The sequence below is a fragment of the Copadichromis virginalis genome, linkage group LG22, assembly GCF_057382275.1.
Source record: "Copadichromis virginalis isolate Kocher_CV1m ecotype Utaka linkage group LG22, C_Virginalis_male_GT1.1, whole genome shotgun sequence".
Classification (NCBI taxonomy): domain Eukaryota; kingdom Metazoa; phylum Chordata; class Actinopteri; order Cichliformes; family Cichlidae; genus Copadichromis; species Copadichromis virginalis.
The window spans coordinates 6,096,972-6,119,860 of NC_140638.1; the positions used below are offsets into that span (position 1 = coordinate 6,096,972).

The 22,889-nt window shown below is 37.6% G+C and overlaps 1 protein-coding gene across 1 annotated transcript; it reads right to left on the bottom strand.

Moving 5' to 3' along the window:
* Nucleotides 1-8,089: 8,089 nt before the first annotated feature.
* LOC146682551 (class I histocompatibility antigen, F10 alpha chain-like) lies at nt 8,090-22,560 on the bottom strand. The gene is made up of 8 exons (XM_085446219.1): nt 22,374-22,560; nt 20,256-20,516; nt 13,285-13,563; nt 12,042-12,359; nt 11,291-11,416; nt 8,733-8,750; nt 8,502-8,561; nt 8,090-8,174 (listed from the first exon to the last, which is right to left on the bottom strand). The coding sequence occupies exons 1-7, from the start codon at nt 22,543-22,545 to the stop codon at nt 8,524-8,526; spliced, it is 1,212 nt and encodes a 403-aa protein (XP_085302345.1). The 5' UTR covers nt 22,546-22,560; the 3' UTR covers nt 8,090-8,174; nt 8,502-8,523.
* Between the last annotated feature and the right edge of the window lie 329 nt (nt 22,561-22,889).

Sequence of the window (22,889 nt, forward strand, 5' to 3'; positions counted from 1 at the left end):
ACTATGCAATTAACCTTGAGTTCCCAGAGTAATCCAGATACAATTATTCATCCACCCACAAATTTAGCTTGCAACCTATTTCACCACATTTTGGACAAGAGATAAGGTACACTCTAACAGGTTTCGCCCAGAGAGAGAGAAAGAGCAACCATACACTCTCACATCCACACCTATGCTTCATTAAATCACCAGTTAACCTAAAATGCGCGTTTTTGGGATCAAGTCAAAGTGAAAGAAGTGTAAAAGAATTGTTGTTAAAGAAATGAAGCTAATAATGATTAACATGAGAAAAACTTTAGCAATGTAGAACTATGTATGAAAACACATAAACCACAATATTTAAGTATTATTGTCTGAATCCAAGGGTTACAGACATAATATTATACATTTGGAATATAAAAACAAAGTTTTGGATTTTAAGACTTTTTACTAGTTCTGTTTCTCTTGTCCTCATCTGACATTTTTTGTTTGTTTTTTGAGTAGGATTTGCCACAATATCCAATATATTTATGTCTCTCTCGCTGTCTCATTAATAAGATTTGGATTTCTGAGATGTGAGTCAGCAGCAGAATTCAGTGGGTGGTGTTAATAGACCTGACTGTAACAAAGAAGGAAAAAAATGTCTGTTTGTAGACTCCGCCACACTCAAAATAAAACTGCCGCATGCGCAGTAGCTCCTCTCTGACCAATAGGAATTCAAAGCTGGCTGCATCTTAACAGTAACCAGGCAAAAAAAGGGAACCAAGGTTTTCTTTCGAAAGTGAAACTTATCATGACCTCAGAAACAAAGAGCCAGTGGTGTGTAGTCGTTGGGCTCTGTGTCTTTAACCACTACCTCACTGTAGGCCGTCTAATCAAAATCACGTGTGTTTGTGTCACAGTTCTTATCACATATTTTCTGAAGTTATTTAATCACATTCTTACTAATGACATTTTAAAAGTAAATTAAATTATGCTCATGTTTACATTCATATACAAATAACTTCCCCAAGCAATCGAGATACAATTATTCATCCACCCACAAATTCAACTGGCAACCTATTCTACCTGATTTGGGACAAGAGGTCAAAGCTTCATGTCTTTCTCTTTCTGCAACGTGATAAAATAATGAAACGATCAACAATTAAAATCAGAAAAAAATTAGCGATGTTAAATTTTGGACGTATAAAAACAACATTTAAGTATTATTGTCTAAATCGAAGGGCTACAGACTGAATATTATGTATTTGCATTCAAAATAAAAATGTTGACTTTCTGTTATTTCTGTCCTCATCTGACGTCTTTCTCATGACTTGCTACCACCCACTCATATGAACTTACTTTAAGTTATAATCCCACTTTTCATGATTAAAGCACTTATTCTGCACATGTCTAAGCATCAAAGACTGTCATTAAGCTTTCTCCAGAATGTGCTGCTGGGTTTGGTTTGTCAGATGGCGCCATCTAGCAATGGGATTGTAGTACTGCTGAATATAAAAGTAAGCTTTGTCTTTAACTGTCTAGTTTCAGTCAACTAAGTTGTGTTTTCTTACCCCTCCCAATCCAAATGCATAATGCTAGTACGGTGGCTGTTATAGGACAAACAAGTTTTATTCAGCGAAGACTAAAATCATGAAACTGCCTCCATCTGGCAGCAGAGCTCTCTGCTGACAAACGGGCCATCTCTGACTGCGAATGTGCTACCTCTTGTTGTTAGAACTGAAGAAGAGGTGAAAACGACTAAAACTACTAAAAACTCACAAAGACTTAGAATCGGAGAAAAGGGAAAGCAGCAGTGAATAAAGAAATAGACAGCAATGTTTTTGGATATAGAAAATAAAACATGATATGCTGTGGAAATAGGGACTATTTATTCAACTTAAAAATAGGTGTAAAAGCTAGATTATTTAATTGGGACAGAGACCTTCTAGACAAAAGATGAATAAGAGTTTGTATAAATGGTACGCAATCTAATAACTGAGAATGGAACTCCTCAGGGCAGAGTGTTTGAGCCATTAGTAATTTTAATTAAGATTAAATATATCTTTGATCAAATTCCTAGGCATATAGGAAAGTCAGCTTTTGCAGATGATACAGTCATCTGTAAGAGAGGAGGAAGTGTGCAGACTGTTTAAAAGCAGCTGCAAGAAGCAGTTAAGCAGGTACAAATATGGGCTACTACATGAGGATTTCAGCTCTCCATAGAAAATAAAACTAAATAGTTTATTTAAACAGGAAACATATAAGCAAATATTGTTTTATCTATCTGTCATTTTAAAGTTTTAGGCGTGCACTTTGATGTAAAGCTTACATGAACACAGCATGTTAACAGGACTGAGAAGAAAATGTAAAAAGAGTTACAAATATAATGCAGTGGTGGGGACACAAAAGGCAATTCTAAAAAGTATATATGCAAGTTTGGAATCATGGAGCTGTAGCATATGTGTCAGCATTGTGTTATTATCTGTTTGTATTGAGGCGCTTTGCAGCATTTAGCTGAACTGAGCAGAGTATAGACGTCTTCACTTCAGTATTTTTTCTGTGAGCTGTCACTAGTGGCACTAGTTAGATGATGTGCTGTGATCATGAGCCGTTTCTCTTTTCCTTTCCCATCATTCTGGTATAACCATTAGTTTATCTGTCCAATGATTTATTTATTTTATTTTCTACATTTCTGTGCACGCTGTTTTACATGTTTTCTGGGAAAGTCTTCCTTTTCTTGAGTAAAACTAGTGTTTTGTACCTTGTTGTAAACCCTCTGTATTTACATTAATTAATTACATTAATGGTTCTCTAGACTGCAGACCACGACAATGATCTACCTAACTCATCAAGTGTTATTGGCTTTGTTAGATGTTTTGAGGTTATTGCATTCATGCACTTTAGTTGTCTTCTGCGGTCTTTCAGGCCTTTTGATGTTGACGAGCTGGTCAGTGCATTCATTCTTTTTAATAACGCACCAGATTGTTGATTCTCCATGATGTTGTTTCTCTCCATAACTTGCACTAACATCACTTTGGGCTTTATATTAAAAAATTACAGCTATTGTACTCATACTTATATAAAAGCTAATCAAAATAATAATAGTTTGACTTTTCATTACACTGCAGACCAGCACCGACCAGGAACAAACCTGACAACAATCTGCTGGCAATGCTAAATTTGTATGATTGTACACAGACCAGTAAAATCTAAGAACAGCTTCAGCTGTTCTGCAGGCAGTTATAGCATAAAGCTTGATTCATGCTTTCCTCATGGCATAGTCACATAAAGCTAACACTTCTTTTGAGAATATTTTCAAGCCAAATGCTGGACAGTCACATCAGCAGGTGGAGTTTTTCCTACTCACAGGAGGATCATTGCTGCTTGGATTATATCCTGTGTTGTTGCAGCATAACTACAGCTAACATGCAGTAGAACAGTAGGCCCATATATTTTAAATTCCCTCGTTCAAGACCATGATGACTTAAAACCACAGCTCTATGTAAAGATTTGACTTAATTTTGTGAAAAACAAATAACACAAAAACAGTAACATACCATCTGTACATCAGCTCAATAATTTGCTGTAGGCAAAGGCCAAGACTTACTGTTTGCCACCCAAAGCATTTTTCTTGCAGCATATCTGTCAAAAATGTCCATCAGGATTATTTTTAAATGGATTGCTTTTTCTGGTAACTCACATTTACAATCGCAGACAAAATACAAACAAATTATTAAATTTGTGTGATTTTCCAGTTTGAAAGCACAGAGGTACAGTGCTCAGCACTGTTGACTGTGAGGTTCCATGTTCAAATCACCTGATTTAATTATATGGTTTTTCCTTGGTTCAGTGTTTTTTTTTTTTTTTCTACAGTCTAAAGAAGTTAGATTGTGGTTCGTAATTGGACATGATGTGGTTGTGAACATATAGTTGTCTGTGCTGCAACGTGTCTAGTTCCCATGGCTGCAAAACAAGCTTGCGTCATCATTCCTCCACCACCCTGTTGACAAGTGATATGCTGTGTTTATTTATTTGTTCCTCAACATGGTGCTGTGCATTAAGGCCAAACATTTCCACTTTGGTATTTTCTGTTGAAACTTTAAAACTTAATCTGCACTGGAATTTAGAAAGGAGGAGGAGACTTTCACCTGACAACTAACCAAACATACCATATTTGTTCAGTCTTTCTCTAATTGTACTCATAAACCTTAACATGTACAGTAACATGCTAAATGATACCTGTAGATTTGTATAGCTCTTTATTTTATTTACTCTTTAACATGTAGTTTCTCTGAGCACTGCATGGTCTCACCCTGGGGTGAATTTGCAGGGTGAACTGTCCTTGTAAATAATGTAAAGAACAATAGCTACTCTATTATACAATACAAAATTATACAAGAGACAGATACACAGTTTAAAATTAGGAGGAAATTTCAATATTGTGTTAAATTCTTGAGTCGCCCTTATTCTTATTTCTTTATATTTTCTTTTCAAAGAGCCAGACTTTGTTTTAATTTTTAACTAGTCTTTATCAATAACTCTCCAGGCTTTTAGAAAGTCTTTCAAAGTGTTTCTTGTTATTCCCAAAGAGCTATAAGCTGAAAACTTACATAGAAAACTGTCTCTAGTTTATGGTCTATAGTCTCTGTGTAATATCTTCACAGAGAACAGAAAAATCAGCTTTAAACATCCTTCAAGAAGTCTGGAGAACTCTTCCTGAAGACCTCATAAAGTAAATGACAAGAAAGCTGCCCAGGAGTCTTTGTTAAAGACGATCATACCGAATGTTCACTTTCAAGCTTGTTAGAATTATACAGACTCTCTTTTTGCCTCATATACTGAATTTATACTTTTGTTTGTATGTTTGTTCATTTTTCCATAAATCATTGCACCTATTCCTCACATATTCTCACATACTCACATATTCCTTTTTTTTTTTCTTTTTTTTTTTGGCCTGTCCCGTTTGGCTCTTTTGCCATCAGAATTATTGTCTAAAGGCAAAGAAAGATGCCCAACGGATTTACTTTACCAAATTGACCATCCCAGCCTTGCCATAATGGTCCATTTGATTCAACCTTTATTGTTTATTTTATTTTCACTTGCTGAATACGGGACAGACTTGACTGGAGAAAGAAGGAGAGAAAGAAAGAGGGAAAGAGAAACAGCTGAGAAGAGGGACGGGGGAGAAGGGCAAAAAACAAAAACCAACAGAATGGGCAGGAAAAAAATAAATAAATAAATAAAATAAAAAAGCATATATCGATCACCTGGATCACCTGTTGAGAAAGAAAAAAGAAAACAAGCAGAAGAGAACAGGAGTAATAGAATAAACAACATCACAATGATATATGGGAATATAACAGTAAATACTAAATATTAAACATTATTGTGCAGCACATAAGATCAACAGAACACAGTGTGCTTTGAGGTAGGAGCCAAAAAGGGTGTAGTTTGTGGGTGTGATCACCCGTGTGTACACCTGTAAGCATGGACGCGCTTGTTTTTTTTTTTTTAAAAGGTTCCTTCATGTAATGATCTGCTAGAGGGTGTGGGGGGGCCACAGCCCCGTCCTCCAGGGCATGAAGCAGGTATGGAGGAGATCAAAACTCCAGACATCCAGAGGCCCCCAGAACACAAGAGACCAAGGAAGACCAACAGAGGGGCAGCCGCGCCACTGTCCCAGAAAGAGCTGAGGAGAGTCCCAGGAGGGTTCACCCAGCAGCCGCGGAGCAGAAGCCAGGGGGAGTTGCAGTGACGCGCCCGTGAGCTCCGCCGGCAGCCAGCTGTGCCTGAGTGACCGAGCCCCAGGCCGAGAGGCCGGGGGGCACCCCACCTCCGAAGTGGCCCGAGCGAGCCCCAGGCTCCAGGCCCCGATAAGCGGCCGCCAAGGAGTGAGCCGGCGTGTACCTGGACGCCCATCCCCAGACACAAAGAACCACCATGTCTGAGGGAGTCCGCCACTGGCAGGGGAAGTGGTGGTGGGGGGAGATAGGCCTCCAAACCTTGGAGGGCCTGAGATTTCCCCAGAGAGGTGGCGCCTGACACCCAACCTGACATATAGATACAAACATCCATTCCCACCCTCATGCTCTCATATGCACTCCTCACATATTCCAAATACTTTAGCCACTCATGGGTGAAGCAGCTGCTCTAACAAAGCTTTGTTACTGTCACTCTTCAGAGCACATGGAAATTAGTTTTGCTTGTAGGACGAAGGAGCATTTAGCTCAAAATATAAATAATTTCGCAGCACTTATTGTCCTCTCATGTTTTGAATGTGCAAAGTCTGTTTCTGAATGAATTATATATGTGATATATATGTAAAGCATAAATACATATAAATGTAAACTTCACAGGACTAAATCTGAATCATTAAATTGTTATCAGTTTGCTTTTTGTTTACAATCATATTTATTCATACTGTGGATCTACTGGCTTGAAGGGTTCAGTGTAGATTTTCTGCTAAACTATCAGCAACTAAAATAATCTGAGACATGTGGCTGAGAGCATCTCAAGCCTTACACTGTTAAAACACCAAACAGTGGCTATAGATGTAACACCTTTTGGTTTTAAGAAGCCTTGATTATTAATGTTCGGCAAACATTATTTCAAAATCTCTGCACTAACAGTTCTTTTAAACTCCGTCAAGCTGGCTGGCGGTCATGTGTCAGTTCAAACAAAATGGCACGAGGCTGGAATTAAATTTTGCCATCAACTGGTAGGCTTTATTAAATAAAGTATGAGTTTACGTGCCAACACACGCCCAAGTTCCCAACCCCTCTAAAAGCAACTGGCTTCCTTTTATACTCTACCTGATTCAGGCGACCATTCTGGAATAGCACAAGTCTATAAAGTGTGAAGGTTGATTCTGTTCATCTGGACGTAGTTTTCAGTGGGAGAAACATTTCGTCACTCATCCAGGTGACTTCTTCAGTCTCAGCTGACTGCAGGTTTCCCATAAACAGTGCATTTGCACAATAGCTGAAACCAGCCCACTGAAGGAACAATGGGCTGTGAGGTCAGTTACTTCATCATATGCAAATTGTCAAGTCTAGTGTTGGTAAACCAAATGAAAAAAATAAACATCCACAAAAGCAAACATCGAACCACAATACAACACACACACAATACTTTTGTCACAAGGACACTTAATGGACTGGAGCTGGCATCATTACACCTAAGCTTACTGAGCTACTATCACAAGTTAAATTGTAGCTAATCCATTAATATTTGGGCTGGATTCATGAAACTTTAGCCAAGTGTACATTTTATTAAAAAAAAAGTCACAGAAATTTGGATTATTGAAAAGCAAAAGTACAAAAAGGAGAGAAAGAGCAATGCAGTTTTACTGATATATAAACAGAAACAAACCCACCAATGTGTTAAAAACATAACCCACACAACCCTCCAGAATCTCAACTTGAACTAAACTCTAAAATCAAAAACACTCAAAACATATCTTAAATCAAACAACAGAGAATAAACATAATCTTTATTAATTAAGAAATAAATCAGATATAAAGTAAAATCTTTTAAGGTCTCCTGGAATTCAACACAAGTTTGTCTTTTAAATCAAATTTTAAGTAAACGTACAAGATTTAGAAATATATTATTATGATTCCTTTATCACTGAGAGTGAGGGAATCTCAGCATTCATGAGTGATTCAATAATTTACAAGAAAACCAGAAACACTAAACTAATATATGTTTTAGTGAAGATGAACATACAAAGGTTTAATTATGATTGTATTGAGACTGCTGTGATGCTTTCATTGTTTCATATTGTTTTTATTGTGTTTTACGTCTCTCCAGGTGGTCACATCTTTGTTAGATCTTTTTTTTTTAAATTGCCTTTTTTTTTTAACTGAAAACAAAAAATGATAAATGGCCTGTGTTTGTGTAGTGCTTTACACATTCAGTCATCCACCCATTCACACACACATTCACACACACATTCACACACTGGTGATGGCTACATTGTAGCCACAGCCACCCAACAACATATTCAGAATAATTTAATGCCACCATTATGATGTATATGTTAAACATTTGCCAACTCATTTTCAAACTCCTTTCCATTAAATCTTGACTAATAAGCATCTGCAACTATATTTTAGATCTTTTTAACAGATTTTATGATGTGAACAATCAACGAATTCAATGAATTCCAGTTTATGGAGAAGAACGAGCTGACACGTCTTCTCTCAGGTTCTCTGTAGAGATAAAAAAGAAATAAAATAAATGTTAGGATTAATCAAATCCACAAATAACATATTTACAGTTTCATTAAGATCTAAAATTCTGATTCAATCGAGTATTTACTTCATATGTTTCTGAATGGAATTAACACATTTGTTTTAATTTTGTTAAATCATTTCATGAAACGTTATTTTGAAAGCATCTTTCTCTTAATATGATGTAAAGTTATACTAAAGCACTTTTTTGGATATATTTAAACAGGAGATTTTACTACAGCCACTATTTTACATAAGTTTTAAAAAGAAAGCTAAAACATGAGACACAAATATGAAGTAACTCACTGTGTGCAGAGCTGTTTGTGGTTTAGGCTTGAGGAAGCATTTGCTCCTGGCTCTCTGCAGCTGTAGGTCAGAAACACAATGTTAGTCCACATCCTGCTCACATCTGTCACTTTTACAACAATCGAACACAACAGGAAACAGCCCTGAAAGACTGTTTAGATTAAAGTACAGAAACCCTTTTTAATTTAGTGTAGACAAGAGATTAGAGAAAAGGGACAAAGTTTAACTTACGAGATGGGGGACGTTTCTCTGAAGTAAAAAGGAAAAAATGCATCATTTTAATAATTTGTTATAAATGTTAACACAATTTTTTTCATGTATTATACAAGGCATCAAACATAATTTCATATTTTCATTTTGTAATCTGGACAAACGCATTAATTTAATGTGTAAAATTAAAAACATAGACACTGGGCTTACTCACTAATGTGTTTATAGATATATTCTGACTTTTCCCACAAAATGTGCTCATGTTAAATTTATAAGTAAAGCGACTGAAGGTAGAGAACGTACACATTTCTAATGCAGGTAAAGGTGTACCTTAGGATGTGTTTGTTTGGCAGAGTTGATGGTTAAGAAAAGAGAAATAATGTTTGGGTTTCAATAACTGAGTTGGTGGTTATTTTGTTCATAGACAACCAAACTGTAGCTCTGGGGTCCGTTCTTCGTACGTCGCTTACTACATCCAAGACCAAACCATCGCGCTAACCGTGAGCTCGCTAATCCGGTTCTCCGAACACACCTGCTGTTGACGATTACTACAGCTGGACGCAGTAATGTGACATCACTGGGTGTCGTAAAAGGGGCTACGCATCGATAGTAGAAACATTGATCGGCAACCCGCTGATTGGTCGGCGAAAATGTCGAAGGAGCGCGCTCGGTATTTTTGGCAGCTGAGCAAGAACTCTTGAGTGAGGGATTTCAGGAGTTTCAGAGTTCAATCAAAACGCAAGGGAACACTGCAAAGGCTGCAAAAGCAAGGAGAGAGGGCTGGCAGAAAGTTGCTGACAAATCAAACTCGTAGGTAATTTAATAATAATAATAATAATAATGGATCGGGTTTATATAGCGCTTTCCAAGGCACCCAAAGCGCTTTACGATACCACTATTCATTCACTCCCACATTCACACACTGGTGGAAGCAGCTACGGTTGTAGCCACAGCTGCCCTGGGGCAGACTGACAGAAGCCAGGCTGCCATATCGCGCCATCGGCCCCTCTGCCCAACACCAGTAGGCGGTAGGGTAGATTTATTATATGACACTATATTGTCCAATATTATATTACATTATATTATAATATGTTATATTATATCCCCTTTCACATTAGAGCCACAACAGGACCCACAAGAACATGGGAACAAGTAAAAGTGGAATATAAGAATATTCTATAGAATGGTAATATTTATCACTTATATTGCTTTTCGTCTCTTGGAAAGAGACCCTGAAATAATCTGTTTGTTTGTTCATAACAGCAACCAGGAAAAGGGCAGAGCAAAAAAAGACAGGTGGTGGTCCTGCACCCCCTCGTCAACAAGTTGGTTAAGTAAATAATACCCTCACGGGAAAATCGATATCTCTCTATGAGCACACTGTCGCGCTGAGCTAAAGGATCCTGTCTATCCCGCAATATACGCTGGATTCTGAGGACTCTCCTTATCAATCTTGCACCTTCCACAATGGGTGGCTCGCGTATACGGACAGGACATGGCTGCGACAGACTTCCCACATCCACCCTCGCTTTTATAGCCGTGGTCTCTCATCTTGATTACACGAAGTAATTTACAATTACAACTCTGAAATATGAATTACATCTGTAATAATCACATACATGTAATAGAATGTTAATAGTACATTTCCCTTTTTTAGGAAATGACCTGTGTGAAATCAATAAATGGATCAGGTGCTGCATTATCTTTAGTTACAGTGATGTTATTTATTTATGGTGAAACAGTGGTGGAATATCGCTGTTGCTTTCGTATAAATGAAGCGGACATACCTGCGTGGCCGCGATCTAATCCTGTTTACATAAAGTAAGCCTGCTCCCGAGCAGGTTTACGCTTACGGCTCTGTTGCTATGACAGCAAGTCCCGGATGAGCTTCGGGGAACCGAACGATCCAAGATCACGCGAAATCGTCAACAATCTAATCCAGCTAACTTACTTAGCGAGGTACGAAGAACGGGCCCCAGGTGTAAAAAACAAAATAAAAACAATGCAGGTAAAGGTGTACCTTAGGATGTGTTTGTTTGGCAGATTTGATGGTTAAGAAAAGAGAAATAATGTTTGGGTTTCAATAACTGAGTTGGTGGTTATTTTGTTCCCTGACACAAACTGTAGCTCAGGTGTAAAAAACAAAACAAAAACAAAAAACAAACAAAACACAAAGACAGAAAGAAAAATGATGCAGAAAAAAGTAAATAACAGACAAGAAGAAAAAGTGAAGTAACTGGACAAAAATCTACAAGTGCAGAGAAATGAAGGGGCAAGTTATGAAACACAACGAGCATGATTAATGAATATTGTTGTAATATATTGAGGATTTAAAAGAGTCTGATCATCCTGCTGGCAGAGAAAGTGTTAAAATACATTAATATTAACCTGAAGACTCAGCTTACACTGCTTTTGGTTGTTACCTGTTTAATCCTGTGTGCATTGTTTGTTTTCTTTTGAAAACTGTTAATAATGACTTCAATTAAGTCATATTACTCTTACTATCATTATTATTGTTTGCACTATGTCATCATTGTTGTTGCATTATACAAGAAACATCCAGGAAGTTTGTTTCTCACCTGTCCTCTTTTTGTAAATAATGAATGCGATCACAGTGATGACAGCAAGAACGACCACAGCAGCAACAACCACAGCAACAACAACAGTGATGATCAGCTTAATATCTGGTCCAGAGAAGGAATTTCCTGTGGATCACAGAACAAACAAAAGGTGAGAACAAAAAGTTTCCAATCAGATAACAATCATGTACAACAGCTTCGTTTATGGTCACTACATGTTTGTCTCACTAATTTTTGTTTTCATCCCAACAATAAAAGTTCTGCCATTAAATTAAATTTCAATACATTGCTATGTTCAAATTTTTTGGCAATGTTTTCAAAAATACGTTTTCCCCCATTTACTATTTAATCTTCTAAAACTGTCCATTAGTCAGATAATCAGTGGCCACACATGAACATGTTTTATATTCATCAATGTTCAGCAGGAAAAAATGTGGTGGAAAAACACAACTTGGTCTAAACTGATTTAGGTCTTAAAATTATTCTGACAGAAGCTGACAGAAAGAATATCAAAGATACTCGCAAATATAAAAAAAACAGTGAAAAGACAGCAAAGTGGGCAATAATTTGAATCAGAGCGCTCAAAACTTTAAATGTTAATATTTATTAAGAAATTAACAAATCAGTATCAGTATTAAAAATATTTAATAAATCTGTATACAACGGGGGAGGAATTAAACTTTTCATCAAACTCAAATAAAACCACATGAACTGCACCATTTTTACAGTAAACTAAATGCATGTTTCCTACCTTCATCACTTTTACCCTTGTTGGTTTTGACCTCTGATTTGTCCAGTCTGGTGACGATGTCCTCGTTCACACCAGAGAGCTGAAACACACATCTGTATCTGTGCCAGTCTTCAGGTTTGACTGATGAGACATCCAGGTCAACACTCATCTGGAAGGTCCCGTCATTGTTGGTGAGAATCTCTCCTTTGTTCACACCCTCATGAAGCTCCACTCCATCTTTTTTCCAGACCATCTCGGCTCTGTTAGGATAGAAACCTGTAGCGTGGCAGGTGACTGGAGAGGAGGAAGACTTCTGGAGGAGAGACACTTTGGGGACAACTGTGGAGTAAAGACAAACAGTTCATTCTTTCTGTATTATTACTATTACTTGTATTTGAGCTGGAGGGGTGCATAGTGCAGACGAGACGTGAAGAAAAGAGTGCAGACAAGGTGGAGTGGATGGAGACGAGCAAGAGTGGAAAGGAAGGTTTACAAGATGGCAGTGAGACCTGCTGTGATTTAATATCTGAGGATGGTGGCACTGAGACAAATACAGGAGACAGAACTGATGATATTAAAATTATCATAAGGAGTGAGAAGGATTAGAAATGAGTATATCAGAGCTAAAACTGTGGAAGATGATCTGCTGTGATGACCAACAACCAACAAGATTATTATTATTATTTAAACCATACCAATTTCTTTTGATGTGATGTAGTTTATACAATTAAATTTTAAAACTGTCAAAATGCCACACGAAGTGCAATTATATTAACCCTTTCACACATAGTGGTCACTACAGTGGACAACTATTCAAAATCTGTTTTCATGTATTTGTGTCAGTGTTGATGGTAAACTTGCACATGAACCACTACATTGAACACTGATGAGTCACTCCATAGGCAGGGTTATAGTTGTTATAGTTGTTACATAAATTGTTATAAAATACTTTTAAAATATATTTAAAAATATATTTGTTATGTTATAGTTTTTACACAGTGTATATTAATTATTCATTTGTCAGATTCATAAGTCAAAATGTTTGTTGTACAACTAAGTGGACATGTAAAAATACTCTTTGAAAATGAAAAGCACATGTTTAAAAAAAAAATGAAGTTCAAAAATCTTTTTTTCATGCCTTAAGATGAATAAAAATACTCTGGTTGAGGTTTTCATAATTCATGCATGAAAAGGTTAATTTAATATCATATTAAGTAATAAACTGAGACATAACTTTTAATCTAATTCTGGTCATAGATTTTACCTGTCCTCATCAGAGAGCTCCTCCCATAGGTCACATACTTCTTCAGTGACTCAGGACACTCCTGGGTGAGGTAGTACTTATACAGAGCCATCATAGCTCTGTTATTTCCCAACTTCATCTTTGTCTTGACAGCCTGTTGTTTTGCAGTGACCCACGTCTCTGTCTTCGGGTCAAAGCTTATGAAGTCCTCTCCATCATAACCATACTGCATATATCCTTTCACTTCACCTGTTTCTTCATCCCATTCACAGCCGTACATCTTCTGGAAAATGTGAACACCTGACAGAAAAACAGAGACAAAGACTGCAGTGAACCAGAGAGAGGCTGCACTAAAGTCTTATACTGAAACAGAGACGTGATCAACATATAGAGGATCTACATTTATGGCTGTTTTTGTCTCAGTGGAAGATTTTTAAAACAAATCATCATTAACAATGTAGATTTTAGAAAAAGACACTGGGAAAAAACAGAATTAATTTTCTCCCGTTAGCACATCTACGTCCTGCCTGCAGAGATATCACTGCACAGTTTATCTATGCTGCTGTAGGTGGAGCAACTTCCTGTGAGCTGCAGGATCAGACAAACACACTAAGCTGGATCCTCAGCAGCCGACACAGATCCTGATTCTAGATTTACTTTCCATCCTCTGAAACTCTGCAGCCGTCATCAGTCCTAAAAAATCCTTCCTGTGAGAAACTAAACACCAGACTGTCCTGAGGTTTTTCTAGAGGTGTCTCTGTTTAATATGATCATGTGACATTAATCTAATCTGGAGTTCTACTTACAGCATTTCAGGCTCCAGCAAATGCTTCATGTCATCATTGATGACTATGCAAGAAATAATTTTTGATAAATCAGTTAATTTCTTGTGCTGTGACCTGACAAAAAGGTGAAAAAGGTTCCTCTAAGATTTTACAACCATGTTGTCAAATTTATTACATTTACTAAGAGCAGAGGACTGAAACAATAACTCCGACTTTGAATTTGACTCCATGCTGGGACACTTTGGTGTTTTTCAGCGCTGTGACCAGATCAGATTTTGCACTAAAAATATTAAAACATTCACATTAATGATATTATTGGATGTGTAGCACAGAGATCTGTGAGCGTCGCTGATGCTGTGATGAGAGCAGAGTCTACAGGTGAGGCCGACACGAGGGACGCCTCAGTGCATCATTACAGGTATTTTCTTTATGTGAACATGTGGAGTTACATGTGTGAGGCCACAGCCCAAGATGTGATCATCTCTGTAATGAGGATGATTTTGGAGTTAAGCGTCATTATTTTTAATTCAGCTCGTTTATTTTGTACAAGGGAAAGTTGTTTTTACCCACAGCAGGATTTAGTCACTTAGATTTAGTTTAACGTCAGATTAGTGTCTGAAACTGGACAGAGCAACATTTAAAACGCTGAATGAAACCGCGCCATTCATTCAGCTTAGTGCTCAGAACTGCTACATGCTGCTGTAAAGGAGGAGCTGCTGATGAAGATTACACACTTTTCCTAAGTTTATGCTGAAATTTAAAGCATTTTAAATCATTACAGCATTTTTTCAGACATTGAATGGAGGAAAACAGCGTTTTAGACCCGAACAAAAGTAAATCTAAATAATCTGAATACTTTCAGCCAAGCATTTTAAGACCTTAATTTCATTGATGATAATTTCAGCCTGCAGGAACTGTTAAAGTGAATGTGTCTGTTAATAAAAACTTAATCAAATGTGGGACTAAAAAACATTCAACATATATTGAAACTGAGATTTACGTTCATTTTAAAATGAGAGAAAATGAGTGAAATGAAGAGAAATGTGATTTTCCTGTCAGATTGTCTGTTGGTTTGTGTTTCCTACTGTTGGTCTTTGTGCTTCTTGCCATGACTGTTTTATTGTTATGAGTCATTAGATATTTATAAAATGTATTTAATTTGCTGAAATCCAGGTTTAGACTGAAACAATCATTCGCGCCATGATTTTGACTCTGGGCCACTTTGGTGTTTTTCAGCGTTGTGACCAGATCAAGTTTTTCCTCTAAAAACATCGAAACATTCACACTGAGGATATTATTGGATGTGCAGCACAGAGATCTGTGAGTGACGCTGATGCTGTGGTGAGAGCAGACAGTCTACAGATGAGGATGATATGAGGCCTTTTTTTATAACGTCGCTGCTCTCAAAGCCACGAGAAACGCCTCAGTGTATCATCAGATATTTTCTTTATGTCAACATGTAGAGTTACGAGCCACACAGGCTAAAAACTGCCACTTTTCCAACCCCTCTGGTAAAGAAATGATGTAAAAATCGCTGTTTAATAAATCAGGACGCCCTAAAAATCAATGAAAACCACACCAGGACTCCTCCTTATGAGCGGTGAAAAAAAACGACGGATTTTTTCGGTCATTGAACGCCCCTTTGTAAGTCATGTGGAAGCGCAACATTTCAGAGTGGAGGAAAACAGCGTTTCAGACCCGAACAAAAGCAGAACGGTCTTTGTGAAACAAACAGTCCAAAAAGTTGATGCTGTTCATCTGGACGTCGTGTTTTCAGCGGGAGAAACGTTTCATCGCTCATCTAAATGACTTCAGCCTCAGCTGACTGCAGGTTTCCCCAACGTTGAAACAGGACATCTGCATAATGCCTGATGCTAACACTCCGACTAACAACGGGCCGCGAGGTCAGTGTCTGATTATAAACACGCAAACTGTCACGATCATTGATCAGTGGCCCTGAGTAACACGTACAGAGAGTTGGCCTCACAGCCCATTGTTAGTCAGTGCTGCTGGTGATCAAATAGGCAAACTTAAGCGATCACTTTACCGGACTGAGGGATGAGTTGGTGTCTGCGCTCCTTCTTCTTTGATTGGAGTTAAACTAAAGTGGATGAGAAACATGAGGAGGCCCCGCATAGTTTAAGAAAACGCCTCACAGCTGTCACTGAGCGCCGGGTAAAGCAGCTCAGTGACCGAGCAAGAGCGCTGTTTTTTCCGCAGCTCTTAAATGTCGCGCACACCCGTGACGCCTAATGCAGCGTTCAAAGACCCCGCCAAAATGTTGTTTTTTCGCTGCTCACACGAAGGCTTTCAAACACCACCCGCTGGCGCTAAATACGGTGTCCTGGCGGGGTTTTCTCCAACCTTTGCTGCGTCCTGATTTATTAAATGGCGATTTTTACATCATTTCTTAACCAGACGAATTGGAAAAGTGGCGAATGTTGGCCTAGACGACACCACGGGGCTGTGGTCATGTAATTATGTCTGTACTGTGGATGATTTTGGAGATGAGCGTCAGTATTTTTAATTCAGTTCGTCTCATTTATTTTGTACGAGGGAAAGTTGATTAAAGTTTTTTACTTGAGGATTTAGTCGCTGTGAGTTTTTTTGGGTTAAAGTGAGGAAACATGTCGAGTTAAAGAGGAAGTGAAACAGCACATTTTACAGCTTTGACACAAAATTAAGAGCGTTGTGATTTATTCTGAGAAACGTTGGATTCAAAGTGATTCTTGTTTATAGTCATTTTCCTGCTCGCTGATTTGTGGTCGTTACAGCACTCATTACGTCACCAGGTCGGCTGGTTGGGCAGCGCTCCCAGGAGAGGTGAGCTCATCAAAAACTATAAAATGGCGGAAGAGGTGAGCTCATCAGAAACTATAAAATGGCGGAAAAGGTGAGCTCATCAGAAACTATAAAATGGCGGAAGAGGTGAGCTCATCAGAAACTATAAAATGGCGGAAAAGGTGAGCTCATCAGAAACTATAAAATGGCGGAAAAGGTGAGCTCATCAGAAACTATAAAATGGCGGAAGAGGTGAGCTCATCAGAAACTATAAAATGGCGGAAAAGGTGAGCTCATCAGAAACTATAAAATGGCGGAAGATGAAGCCGACAGCTGTTTTGATGCCCCGCCCACACACCTTACAGCTCACGCTTTGGAGCCAGTGAGGAGGAGAGAGAGTGACCACAGGAAGCAGCTGAGAGGATCAGCAGGTGGAGCGAGCAGGTGAGGAGAGGGCGAGTGACACCACCTGACGCGTGCGTGAACGCTGCAGGGAGACGGCGAGCGAGTCGAGCTGCTGTCAGGAAGCTGCTGTGGATCCAGCAGGTGCTGACGGTCTGACATCTGAACGTCACAAAGTCGTCTCTAACCTGTCGTCTCCTTTTCTTTCTGAAGTCTGACAGAAGGTTAGAAAACGAGCAGCTGCACCACCACGACTCAGAGGTGAACTACACCGACTCAACCTGACAAAGATCATTTACTGATCGACTGTTAGCGTCCAGTTTGTTTCTGCTCTTATCGTAGCTGCAGAACAACGATGACGCTGGACTCAGTTATGCTGGACTCAAAGCCTTTGATACACGGAGCATCGTTTCATCTTTCAATCTTTAAACTAATTTAGTTTCAGTAATTATTTCTCTACATCAGTCAAAACTCTACACAAACAGTAACAGCTGTAATAAACTGATGGCTGCTACATCCACAGATTTAACCTGCACGGAGGAAGAAGACGAGGCGGCTCCGCCTCTCTGCACCTCTTCCTGTTAGTGTTTTATCAGACGAGTAAAATCAGGTGATGTAAAAGGATCTCCGTCACTGGCAGAGAGTTAATCGCAGCACAGCTGACGACACCGCTCTGATTTAGACAAATGAAGGTCAAGTCTGAGCTGCTGCAGTGAACAGTTTCTCCAAAGCTTCCAGATTTTACCTGAATATTAATAAACGTGAACTCATCACAGACGCTCCAAATCTGACCTTTGGAATATCTCCATGAAACAACAGCTTCCATATTTAAGGATGTGAATCACTGAGGATGAAAAGAATGAATCTAAGTCTGATCCCTCCTACAAAAAGAGTTAAAAACAAATTCAGCTCTCTCACTGAGAGGAAGAGTTTTGACTAAAGCAGGAATCTCTGGTGTCCCTGAGGCAGCGCTGGCTCTACGCCTCCATAATAAACCATCAAAGACACTGACAGGCTGCTCTTCAGCTTCATGCTTATAAACAGTACATTTGCATAATGACTGAGTAACAATGGGCTGTGATCAGTTTCATGATCATAAATTTGTCATGATGATTGACCAGTGACATGAGTACCATTCGGAGAGTTGGGGAACGGCCTCACAGCCCATTGTTAGTCAGTGGTGCTGGTGTCAGTAGATAAAATAGACAAACTTATGTGATCACAATGCTCAAAGTGAAATTCAGTCTCCTCTCCTTCTTTGATTGGAGTTTAAACCACCAGGAGGCCCTGAAAACGCTCTCAGCTGTCACAGAGCTCAGTGAACGGCCAAGAACGCGTTTTTTCCGTCATTCATAAACGTTGCGCAGCCTCAAGTGGAGTTCAATGACTGAAAAAAAAAATCAGTGGTTTTTATTCGCCGCTCGTAAGGACGTTTTCTGTCGGGGTTTTGCTGAGTTTTACAGCGACCTGATTTAAAAACGCCGCCTTAAATAATCAACCTTCAGCCACTTTATGGGAAATTTAAGACATTTTAATGCTTTAATTTCCCCATTATATTTTCAGGCTGTTGTCTATTAGTAAAAAATTTAATAAATCTGGGACCAAAAATATTCAACATAAACTGAAAGTCAAACTTAATGTCATTTAAAAATGAGACAAAAATCAGTTTGAAATTTTTAAAAAAAATCTGATTTTCATGACAGATCTCAGCTTGTATCGTCTGTCTGTTAGTTTGTTTCTTATTTTTGGTCTAATTCTCACTAAACTCTTGTGCTATTAGACTCAAACTGAAAGTTAATATTTGTTTATTTTCCACAGAGTAACTTTCATGTATTTATGATATATTTATGGAACCTCTGCTAATGAAAGATAAGCTTGGGAACATTTCCTCATGAAAACAGGCTGAATGTTTGCTCCATTTTCACAATGTTTGATGCATTTAGTTCAATATATTTAGTTATTAATGAGGATGTTTGCTGGTTTACAAAATCATCTCAGAAAACAGTGAATTTCCTCATAAATAACTTAAATATAAGTGACAGTGATCTTCAGCACATTAAAGTGTTACGAGTGTTACTCTCACATGAATGTTCATTAAGATGATTCATAAAGAGGGTATGTTCACTGAGCCGTCTCTACTTTCACTTTTTTCCTTTTTTATATTAAAGATAACATCAGTATGTGTTTAATGGAATCTGAAAATATTATCTGAGGCAAATGTAAAAACTGTGACATCGCAGCACATTTACCATCTACTCTGGATGATAAATTATGTATCTGACATATTTCCTTTTTTATAATTTATTACAACATGTGATTATTTGTAAGGACGATTAAACTGAGACACGGAGCGACTTCCTGTGAGCTGCAGGAACAGACAAACACACTAAGATGGATCCTGAGCAGCAAACTCAGATCCTGATCCTGGTTTAAGTTTCCATCCTCTGAAACTCTGCAGCCTCCTATCGTTCTAACAAAAATCGTATAACTGCGGGAAAACTACACACCAGACTGTCCTGAGGTCTTTCTAGAAGCTTCCACTGAAGGAGAGTTTCAGTCCAGGATTGTTTTTATTAAAAGTTAAATATCAGTTCACAGTAATTGTAAAACAAATAAATCTCAGTCTGATTATTTAGATCTTGCAGGAGATTTTTTTCTGATTAATCAGTTCATTGAGAAATTGTAGCAAAAACAACCGTCAACGTCTCAGAGACAAAAATCCTAAATATAAACAGAAAACTTCAAATATAATTAATTTTTACTTTATTATTTGATTATTTTGATCAACTAATCAGTTAACTGACAGTTTATATCATTTCATACAAACAAGATTATTAAGGCTGTTTGAATTAAATTAAAGCTTCACAGACTGTAGTTCTACATTTATTACGTATTATTATGTTAATAATTTTAATCTGTAATCTGAATGAAACATTTAATGTGTGCAAACCTGTTTACTACTGTAAACAAAACACACTGAAAACATTAACAGCAAATATCAGTAAAAATGAAACATGAACAAACCTCCAGTTTGGTTGAAGCGCTGCTTTGCAATCTCAATGTTGGCTTTGAACGTCTGCTGGGAACCCTTTGAGACATCAGTCTGACTCTCCCAGTACTGCTGATCTGTGTTCCTGGCAAACCAGTCCTGTTTGGCCACAGCTTTCTCCGTGACGCTGTCATAATGAACGACTTGAACATCATCAACCATCCCAACAACCACAAACTCTGGGAAGTTTGGGACTTGAGAGGATCCAGTGTAGAAATACTTCAGCGAGTGGGTCACTGTAAGAAACAGTTAATGTTGTGAGATCTCAGGAACACAGACTTATAAATTCTTTTATTTTTTAAATAACACAATAAGAAAAACTACAGCACATTAAGGACATCCTGTGATAATCCTGCTATCCCTTCAATAAACACAAAATAGATTTATGAATAGATATTCAGTGTTTGTCATTTTCTGATCCTCTTTTCTTCAAAACTGTAATTTTGTGTTTTGCAACAGATTCTAGTTTGAACCTGATTTACACAGAAAGCTTTAAAGTTTTAAAACTGGTGTTTTTATCCTTCAGTTTAGTTTAATTCAGTTTTCATGATTAATGGTTTGAACTCTTTATAACTTTAATTTGACTATATTTTTATTTTCAGTGTTAAAGAAAGTGCACATTATTTTTAATCTGCTTTTCTTTTGTTAGCCGCTGTATGAACCGTAAAGTTTCTTCTTTCCTTTTTCTGAATCAAGCAGCAGGACTTCTAAAGTGAGTTGTTTCCTTTTTTGTTTCCGTTTTTTATATTATAAATTATATGAATTTGATTTCATTGTTTTGATGTGACTGTCCAGACTTTTTTTTTTCATAATTTTCTGGGTTTCCCACGCTTCTTCTTTGTTTATATTATTTTCACAGACTTTAGTCAATTAATGCACATTCAAAATTGTTACAGAAACTTTCCAATATGTTTGATCAACAATATTATCAATAAAAAGCTAATGTTAAGTTAATATTATTGGGGGAATATTATCTTAAGCATTTTGAGTTTATATTTTATTCTGTAATCAGGTTTGCAGGAGAGTTTTCATTTACATGGATTTGTTTGTTTATTACTGACCAACGCACACAGTAGTTTAAAACGCTTCTCATTAGCGCCCCCTGGTGGAGGAGCGAGTGTGTTGCAAAACCCATCAGGGATTTCTCACCTGCAGCTTCTTATTGATCATTCAGCAGTGATAACAAAATTAGTTCATGATGGTATGTGTAGTGTACTCGCACTTTACATACATAAACTATCTGATATTATGAAGTAATAATGATTTAATTTGCATCTCAATTCAGTTCAATTGAATTCTATTTTATTTTATTTATACACCTCACAAAGTCACCTCATTGCGCTGTTAATTAAGCAATAATACCAGAAAAACAGTGAACTTCATATCCGGGTGTAACTACTCGTTAGTTACGACATGTGTGCGCATGTTTGTCAAACAGAAAATATTCACAAGCATAAAACTGGTGAATAATACTGAAGACAATACAAAGCAGGAGTCTTTTAATAGACTACATCAAATGACATGTGGCTCTTCATATACTGAACAAATAATTTTTAAATAATAATAAAATAAAAATAATATTTATAAAGATACTTAAATGAACTTTAGTTAACTTTAATGAGCAGCTGTTGTGTGAAAATGTTTTAAACTCTCATGAAAATTAAAATAGTACTTGGTTTTTAAAATAAACGTTTTAATTACTGTCACCAGATTATCATCAGACCTCCTCACTGATGTTTTATTTGATGGACTGTTTGGAGAGACAGCAGAGTCACAACGCTTAAAAATGCGTCACGAACGGTTTAAACCCGGAAATCATCAAATAGTTTGGGACATAAGTCGCCTTGTTTTAATCTTTGCCTTCATCTAAACTTTAATGTTTATTATTAGTTATTGAAAAGATAAACAGACGATTTAATTACCTGTATAATATAATCGATTGTTTCTAAACATTGACATTTTCTACTAGGATCCATTACAACTAAATGTTTAGCGTACAGGAACTTTCTGGGGAGCAAACAGTCTGTCCATTTGTCTTTCAAATTACATAAATCTGACATAGAAAAAGACAAAAATATAACAGTCAAACTGACCTGCTGCTGCCCCCTGTATTCCCAGGAGAAGAAAGAAGATGAAGGCTTTCATCTTCTTTCTTCTTTCTTCATCTTCGTCATTGTGACCATAAACATCCAAACCTTTAACAGACTTTATGCGTTCGCTTGTCCAGAAAAAGCTAAAATGGAGAACCAGGAGAAACGTCACCATTAGCCTCGATCAGAGCCAATAGGGATTTACTCTGAGAGTAAACGTCACTGAAATCAACGAAACTGAAAGTAAAATATCTCATATGAACCAGTTTATCACGAAGGGAAGTTTAGTTTCAACAAACAAGTTAAAGTACTGAGAACAGTAACTAACAGGTAACTGACAAGGTCACGACAGAAGTACAGCACAGCAATCCTGAGTTTGTCTGAGTGACTTTCCAAGAGAGTTTTCTCGAGAGAGAGACTATCTGTGGATCAGTTTGTGCTGGCACCCTGGACAGCTAGCAATCATTCCTTTTGTTTGTAACCCTGTTTTGCCTTCACCGTAAATAAACACAATGTCAC